This window comes from Brienomyrus brachyistius, unplaced genomic scaffold (genome assembly GCF_023856365.1).
Source record: "Brienomyrus brachyistius isolate T26 unplaced genomic scaffold, BBRACH_0.4 scaffold38, whole genome shotgun sequence".
Classification (NCBI taxonomy): domain Eukaryota; kingdom Metazoa; phylum Chordata; class Actinopteri; order Osteoglossiformes; family Mormyridae; genus Brienomyrus; species Brienomyrus brachyistius.
The window spans coordinates 2,342,652-2,351,804 of record NW_026042313.1 but is presented as its reverse complement, the minus strand read 5'-3'; the positions used below and the strand labels follow the sequence as shown (position 1 = coordinate 2,351,804).

At 37.3% G+C, this 9,153-nt stretch overlaps 1 protein-coding gene across 1 annotated transcript; it reads right to left on the bottom strand.

Annotated features, from left to right (window-relative positions):
* Positions 1-1,995: 1,995 nt before the first annotated feature.
* LOC125722382 (tyrosine-protein phosphatase non-receptor type substrate 1-like) lies at positions 1,996-6,642 on the bottom strand. Its single transcript, XM_048998541.1, has 4 exons — positions 6,579-6,642; positions 6,066-6,413; positions 3,245-3,595; positions 1,996-3,090 (listed from the first exon to the last, which is right to left on the bottom strand). Exons 1-4 carry the CDS (start codon positions 6,610-6,612, stop codon positions 2,972-2,974), a joined length of 852 nt encoding a protein of 283 aa, XP_048854498.1. The 5' UTR covers positions 6,613-6,642; the 3' UTR covers positions 1,996-2,971.
* Positions 6,643-9,153: the final 2,511 nt, after the last annotated feature.

Below are 9,153 nucleotides of genomic sequence, written 5' to 3'. Positions count from 1 at the left end.
TAGGGTCTACTTATGTATTCTGTAATGTCTGCTTATGTATAGGGTCTGCTTCTGTATTCTGTAATGTCTGCTTATGTATAGGGTCTGCTTGTGTATACTGTAATGTCTGCTTATGTATACTTTAATGTCTGCTTATGTATAGGGTCTGCTTATGTATACTGTAATGTCTGCTTATGTATTCTGTAATGTCTGCTTATGTATATTGTAATGTCTGCTTATGTATAATGTCTGTTATATATAAGGTCTGCTTATGTATTCTGTAATGTCTGCTTATGTATAAGGTCTGCTTATGTATACTGTAATGTCTGCATATGTATAATGTCTGCTTATGTATACTGTAATGTCTGCTTATGTATACTGTGATGTCTGCTTATGTATAGGGTCTGCTTATGTATACTGTAATGTCTGCTTATGTATAGGGTCTGCTTATGTATACTGTAATGTCTGCTTATGTATAATGTCTGCTTATGTATACTGTAATGTCTGGTTATGTATAAGGTCTGCTTATGTATTCTGTAATGTCTGCTTATGTATAATGTTTGCTTATTTATAGGGTCTGCTTATGTATACTGTATTGCCTGCTTATGTATAAGGTCTGCTTATGTATACTGTAATGTCTGCATATGTATAGGGTCTGCTTATGTATACTGTAATGTCTGCTTATGTATAATGTCTGCTTATGTATACTGAAATGTCTGGTTATGTATAAGGTCTGCTTATGTATAGGGTCTGCTTATGTATAGGGTCTGCTTATGTATTCTGTAATGTCTGCTTATGTATAGGGTCTGCTTATGTATACTGTAATGTCTGCTTATGTATAATGTCTGCTTATGTATACTGTAATGTCTGCTCATGTATAAGGTCTGCTTATGTATAATGTCTGCTTATGTATAAGGTCTGCTTATGTATACTGTAATGCCTGCTTATGTATAAGGTCTGCTTTTGTATAATGTCTGCTTATGTATAAGGTCTGCTTATGTATACTGTAATGTCTGCTTATGTATAGGGTCTGGTTATGTATACTGTAATGTCTGCTTATGTATTCTGTAATGTCTGCTTATGTATAATGTCTGCTTATGTATACTGTAATGTCTGCTTATGTATAAGGTCTGCTTATGTATTCTGTAATGTCTGCTTATGTATAATGTTTGCTTATGTATAGGGTCTGCTTATGTATACTGTATTGCCTGCTTATGTATAAGGTCTGCTTATGTATACTGTAATGTCTGCATTTGTATAATGTCTGCTTATGTATACTGTAATGTCTGCTTATGTATAATGTCTGCTTATGTATACTGTAATGTCTGCTTATGTATAAGGTCTGCTTATGTATTCTGTAATGTCTGCTTATGTATAATGTTTGCTTATGTATAGGGTCTGCTTATGTATACTGTATTGCCTGCTTATGTATAAGGTCTGCTTATGTATACTGTAATGTCTGCATTTGTATAATGTCTGCTTACGTATACTGTAATGTCTGCTTATGTATAGGGTCTGCTTATGTATAATGTAATGTCTGCTTATGTATAGGGTCTGCTTATGTATAGGGTCTGCTTATGTATAGGGTCTGCTTATGTATAGGGTCTGCTTATGTATACTGTAATGTCTGCTTATGTATAATGTCTGCTTATGTATACTGTAATGTCTGGTTATGTATAAGGTCTGCTTATGTATAGGGTCTGCTTATGTATAGAGTCTGCTTATGTATACTGTAATGTCTGCTTATGTATAAGGTCTGCTTGCTTCTCAAGGAGAAATATCCTTCAGCAAAATCCATTTCAGTATCATTAACCTGCCAGAGCAAATTATGACAAAAAAATGTACTAAAATTAGACTAAAATTAAGGTCCACTGACTAAATCTTAACAAAAACCAAAAACAAAGCAAAAATAAAAGACTAAAATTTGACTTTAATTCAACTACAGATTTCAGTAAGTGACTAAGACTAAAACTCTTAAAATAAAAATAAAAAACTCTTGCAAAAATTAACGCTGCCTGAGACAACCAGAAAATTTATTATAATTAATGGAGGAAAGAAATTACACTCACACATTATATGTTTCCTTTATCTGGGACAAAAATCTTCATTTGCACACATACATATATCCCATAATAAGGAACGTACACACATGATTTGAGTCGTATAACAGCACATATATGCAACTTAACAGTATACATGAATATACCCTCTTCTACACTAGTTCATACATAATATATGACAAATTCAGATCCTGTGAACAGCTAAAATGAAATAGAATAATTTTACCTTAAAACAGCAAAAGTTCATATTGCTTTAATCCCATCCCTCTAAACACACAAAATGAGCAGCTGCTTCCAAAGATTTAACCATAAGCTTACAGATTGTAAAACGTTTTTCTCTTTCAACTATATAATTTTGTACAGAATTATCCAAAGTAATGAATGATTTCTACCAGTTTACCCACACTTCCGAGATTAAGCTGAGTTTAATTACCATAAACAAAATATAATAGATCATTATTTACAGCTCATTCCCTAACATTGAAAATTGTATAAATTTAAATGGACACGTTGCATAGTATATATTGCATTAAGTAATGGAAAAAGTAAAAGTAATTTGACCCACTTTTTTCATTTCACATGTTTCGAGTGAACTGTCAGGCTTAAAAACCAATGGAAAAGGCATTTCTGAACAGCCTATATGCAGAAAGTATCATTGTATCATTCTTCGTTGCTAAGTAAGAGATGATAAATTAACAGATAAAACATCACAGACTACAATCTATTGCTATGACAGAATTAGTTAAATGGCAGATATCAGATTGTAGAAATCATGCAAATATTTTTTTCAGACTGAACATATTGATTAAAATGTATTCACAATTGATTTAAAATAAAATGTGAAGATTGTCTTTTGCAAGGTATCAGCTTCTACGATAACAGCTTAAGCTCAATAAAAATTCCGCCAGAGGAATTTGTAAAGTACACATTGACTAGGATACCTTGACTGCGCCATAGCAGAGGGTGAATATCAGCAGAGCACAGAGTAGAAGTCCAGCTCTTATAATGGAGAGACAGATAAGCACCATCATCTCTGAAGAACAATGGAATCCTGAAGAAAAAAACGTCTAATGTAACTGGCATGATGAAACTGATGATATACCACAGTACAGCGATAATAATGGATTTACACTCTCATTTCTGACTGCTGGATTTTTTTGCATTTGGATTTTGAAATGGTTTCATGGACTCTTTTTAAAGCTTACCATCTATGTCCAGCTGTGTGCCGTTGCCAAACAGCATCTCCCCACACATGGCCACGGCGCAGTAGTAAGTCCCAGCATCGGAGAGGCTGAGGTTCCCCTTGGGGAGGCTGTAGACGCAGCTCCGTGTAGGAGATCCAGCCTCAGGGCTCTTCTCACACTCATCACTGCTGTTTCCGTGGCTGTAAATGACTCCAGGAAGGGATTCTCCTGATCCATGTCTGAACCAGTAAACACTGTGTTCTCCTGCACAGCTCCCAGTCTCTATCGTACACTGCAGGCTCACAGAGTCTCCTGGCTGCAATGTGTCAGACACAGGCTGCTGTACCACAGTCCTGCTGTTGGAGTCTTTACCTGAAAAGCAAAATAGTCATGATGACAGCCCTTTGAAAGTCACAATGGAAAACACAGATCCTCAAAAATTTTTCTTACAGATTTTTTGAGAGGTTTGGGAACTGAATCGATGTTCTTCTAGCCATCCAAGAAATCAGTAACTTCTTGGACAACAGCTGACATTCTTGTCTCTTTTTATTGTATTACTGCTTATTAGTATATATCCGGTAACACTATACATTAACTGCACCTACATAATAACTAAATAAAAATTATATAACAAACATTATAATCATATAATGTCTGGTATTAGTGTATGAAGGTAGATGAATTTTATTATTTTCAATTCAAAGAAATGAAGTGTGTTAAGTGTACTTTGTATTTTCATGATTTTTGTGACTCTGTCAATTTACATTTGGTTTATGTTGCCCCTTTTCCACAGGAAGGTATTTATTGTTTTTGCATATTTAGCTGTTGAAGTGTTTTGGTATTTTTGAGCATTTTGCTGTAGTACCTGCATGATTTAATTCAAGAGCCAAATGTATTATCTTTGCTTCTTACTGTTTGCCAATTACTAGTTTGTCTATCTTTTAACATTAAAGAAAAAGTATTCATAGCAAAAGGAATTACTTGGTCATGGCAAATGCAATTATGCTTTATTCCAATACACATTGCTAATTTTTCATTATTATTACATTTAGTGTCGTGGTTTTTTCTCCTTCCCCGCCAAATCAGAAGTCAGAGGTCGGCTTGTGCAGTATCCAGAATTCAGTCTTTATTGCAACAATGAAGTTACAACCAAGGCTGGACACGTAAAATTGTGTCCATCCATCCATCCATCCATCCATCCATCCATCCATCCATCCATCCATCCATCCATCATCTCCCGCTTAATCCGGTGTCGGGTCGCGGGGGCAGCAGCAATATCTCGTCACTTAAGCATCATCATTCCTTCAGCCATTCACAATAATTGTTTTTTCCCTTAATCCACACCCCTAGGTTATAAGTTTGTCCATTATTTCTTTTACCGTTTGGTCTCTCGGCTGAACATAACGGTGGCGCGAGCAGCTCTACTTGGTTTTTTAAAAATGCTCAGCCGTGAACTTCTGGTGAACTCAGGCGAATCCCTTCCTTCAGTAGTAAACCTAGGCAGTTTCAGCCTTTTACACATTGTCTAACTAAAAGGTTGATAATATATTTGTCCTTTAACATAGTGATAAAATATACGTTAATAAAAGTGAATATTCATAGATTCAGGACTAACATAAAGTAGCTAACAGAATCTCAAACTAACAAAAGGTGCAAATACATACTCAGTTGATTACATTGTGTTGATTACATTATAATGTTTATATTGTAATGATTACATCATGGATATTTGGCATACTTTTTAATAATATCATAATACTTGTATTCTACGTTATATAGTGTTAAATAATATTCCATATTAGTCAGCATAATATCTTCAAAGGTTTCATGATTTAATTTGCAATCTTCTGGCCTGAAATCTTTTCCTGCTACACTGAAGACTCTCTCAGCGTGTGCAGAGAAAGCTGCAGCCAAAGGGTTGGCATCCTCTGATAAACATGGTTGGCTCAGGTATCGGTGACATTATGTGAAGCTTTCATGGCAGGAATAGGCACTAGTTTGACTTTTGATGCAGGAAAAGTGTTTGGGACGTTTCTTAGGTTAGAAACTGCAGTCACTGCAGCCAACACTGACTTTTAAGGAGAGACACCCAGCTCTTCCTACCAATGACAATAATGTTAATGTGTTTATGTATAATTCATATTTAAATAATATACTGTATAGTTAAAAGCTACACCTACAGTACATATATGAACTTGAATCTGAATCCAAACCCTTTTTCATTCTTCTTTAAATTCAAATATGAATTTCAATGCCACAACCTGTTTTCAACAATTCAAATGTAATTCAGATTAACAAAATGAATTGAAATTCAAGTTCATATACGTATTCAAAATCCTGAATTTTAAGATACGTATTTGAGAATTTCATTCTCAAATCAGTTCTGAATGGTGCACATCCCTAGTTCTTATGTTAAATCATGCATTTTTGTTCAGAGTGAATACACACTGACTGCTCAGATAAATAACGTCAAAAATAATTTTCTTTTGTTGCTTAAGATTTTTGCTCAGTCCTATACTGTATATAGCAACTGAAACATTTTTTATTTCATTTATTTTGAAGAGGCTGTAAAGTCTACCTTTAACATCTGTATAAAGAGAAGGTTAGGCTTTTGGCTGAAGATTACTGACAGCAAGCAAAATGCTACAAATTGTATAATAATAATAATACAAATTATAATAAATTATTTTTGTTTGATGTTGTTTAGAAAAACATTTATGGAACAAAGCAGACAATAAGGTATCTTTGCTAATTTTATATTGAGAAACAACTCAACTGTCAAAAATATTTTACAGGGAATAATCTTACTGACAAATATGAAAATAGCTGGAATCTTATTTACCTGTGATTATGACAAAGGTTCCATTCCCAAAGGTGACCTCATGAAGAAACACAGCAGCACAATAATACACTGCAGAATCTGACGGCTCCACGTTAGAAATAGTGAGGTTAAAACTCCCCTCTGCATTCAGTAAGGAGTAACGTTTTATGTTTTTATATTCCTTGTAAAATTCACCAGGTACATAGAGAAGTGCTTTCGCCATGGGCTGGGGCTTCTGACCAGCAGCTTGTTTGAACCAAGCAACATAAGAAACATCTTCTGGACAGAAGCATGTCAGGGTCACACTGTCTCCAAGCTGAACCCTCATCAGGTGACTGGGCTGAACAACATCTGTAGTCAGTGCAGTGTCTGCAAAAACAGAAAAACAAAAAAATCATAATCAAATAAGACATAATCTAAATAACTATTAACTATGATGAAGATTAAATGGCCAAATTCCACTGATCACATCATACAGATAAATGAAAAATGAAAATTAAAATCCAAAAAATAATTTATATTTTAGGGCCTTACTAATGAAAATGAGAAGACCAAAGAGTCTGAACATCTTTGCGGTTCCACTGTTTAGAATAAACTGCTCTGCTGCTAAGTGAGAGATCATGGTCGTGGTCGGGATGAAAGGGCAGGAAACAGAGAGGAAACAGAGAGACACACATCAGGCTGATCTGATAGGCTGTTCATATGGAAATTTAAGTAACAGTGAAAAAGCATTCTAATGTGCACTTACATAACGTTTATTAATTTACTCCTTAACATCCAGTTAAAATGAGAACAATTAGATAAACAGGAGCAGATACTGAGCATATAAAGTTCTTTGTACAGATTGCTGAGACACTGTGGGAGAGCATTTGCTAATCATCTCTCTCAGACAAGCTCAGCACAGTATGAGTCTGTTATCAATCTGATATTAGACAGTCTCTCATACAATAATGATAATTGATACTTTATTGGTCCCTGTGGAGAAATTGTCTGAATTTCTCCCTCAGCTTGCTCTCTTTTTTTTAGAGTAAACAGAGTAAGTTGTCTGCGAAGGGCAGCCACCCGTAGTGATGCCCAGTGAGCTGGGGGTTAAGGGCCTCGCTCAAGGACCCAGAGACGTGCTGTGGCTGGGTTTCAACCAGCGACCATCTGATTACAAGAACACAGGGATTAGATCTTCTAATCACACTTAAAAGACAGATTAAATGTTCTTTCCACCATGCAAACAGAACTTAAATTGTAGCTTTACTGCTTACATTTACATTCACACATTTGCATTTAGAGCAACATTTTAAGTTATGTACATGAGAGTAAATGGTGAATCAGTTTATTTGCCACTCTACACATTACATTGGCGCCCATTATAAGGCCATATGTTAGGATGCTCTCTATGGCAGAGCGGTAGGAGGCCACCAGCAGCCCGCATACCACACCGTAAGGCCGTATGTTAGGATGCTCTCTCGGCAGAGCGGTAGGAGGCCACCAGCAGCCCGCATACCACACCGTAAGGCCGTATGTTAGGATGCTCTCTATGGCAGAGCGGTAGGAGGCCACCAGCAGCCCGCATACCACACCGTAAGGCCGTATGTTTAGGATGCTCTCTATGGCAGAGCGGTAGAAGGCCACCAGCAGCCCGCATACCACACTGTAAGGCCGTATGTTAGGATGCTCTCTATGGCAGAGCGGTAGGAGGCCACCAGCAGCCCGCATACCACACCGTAAGGCTGTATGCTAGGATGCTCTCTATGGCAGAGCAGTAGAAGGCCACCAGCAGCCCGCATACCACACCGTAAGGCCGTATGTTAGGATGCTCTCTATGGCAGAGCGGTAGGAGGCCACCAGCAGCCCGCATACCACACCGTAAGGCCGTATGTTAGGATGCTCTCTATGGCAGAGCGGTAGGAGGTCCCGATCGAGAAATCCGACAAGTTTCCCCGGTAAGCCAGTAACCCCGCTTCATAGAACAGGCCACAGGACTGGTTTGGGTGAGATAGTCCGAGTAATAGGTGGAATTCAGGATGGAGACTGAGTGTGGGTCTAACAGGTGAGCAGATGTAGGACAGAATGTAGAGCCCTCTGGTGGAGTGCCTGTGCATGACTGAATGTATGGTTTGGGTCTGATGGTCTGAATGATTGGTAGAAATAGGCACCTTCCTACCTGATGTGGTAGGTCTAGATAAGGGGTCACCAACATGGTGCGCCAAGGATGCCCCCAATGACCACATGAGTTGCCCGTGGACCTGTTCTAAAAAATAGCACAACTCACCAGCGAGCATCATCTAAAATTAAATTTTATCCTGTTTCTAATCTATCACATTTGCATTTATATAGATTTGAAATTGAATATAAAAAAAGCCTTTAAAACATGTTTATCATACATGAAGTTTAGATATGTTTCAAACTGATATCAAACTTCGTATGGCTCAGTATCTGTGAAGTAGCTCTCCGTTTTAAAAAGGTTGGTGACCCCTAGTCTAGATCTTGCAAGTTTGTTTGTACTGGCTGTGTGAACATACTGTAGCACTGTTAAGAATATGCAACACAGCCTGAGTTGGGGATCTGCTGTATGCATCAGTAATATAATGCTTTGTCCTTTTCTAGGCTGTTCATTAAGACATAAAGCCTGAAAGTTTTCTGAATGGCATTGATGAAATTGAGCACTGCCCCCACCTGCTGGCCAATTTATTAAAACATTGAAATCGCTGTCTGCACAGGCTGACGTGTCATTCAAGTCTGATAATTTCAAATGGCAAGAAAATGACAAGAAATTAAAAACATGGAATTAGATGAAGGAAAAGATGACAAATCCGAAGATTATGAAATCAGGACATGTCAGCTAAGTCAGCCAAGGTGGGTCTTAAACATATGGACGGAAGTATGAGCGCTAAACTTAATCGGGTTCACTTGTAACCGCTGCCACCAAATTTCGTTAAATTGCTGGGGAGGTCCAGATACATGAGACAGGAATAGAAGGATTATTCTTTATTAATATACAGACGAGGGTTACAACCCTCCCTAGGGCAATAGAAGGGGATACCTGCCACGGGACATTCTAAAACGCTTAATGTGAAAAAGCGTAATGCAGCTTAATGTATCAAAACAGCCACCA

Coding starts and splice junctions, on each gene's coding strand:
- LOC125722382 (XM_048998541.1), bottom strand. CDS start 6,612: ATGTTCAGACTCTTTGGTCTTCTCATTTTCATTA. Junction 3,596..6,065: donor AACCTTTGTCATAATCACAG/GTAAATAAGATT, acceptor TTTGCTTTTCAG/GTAAAGACTCCAACAGCAGG. Junction 3,091..3,244: donor CACACAGCTGGACATAGATG/GTAAGCTTTAAA, acceptor TTTTTTCTTCAG/GATTCCATTGTTCTTCAGAG.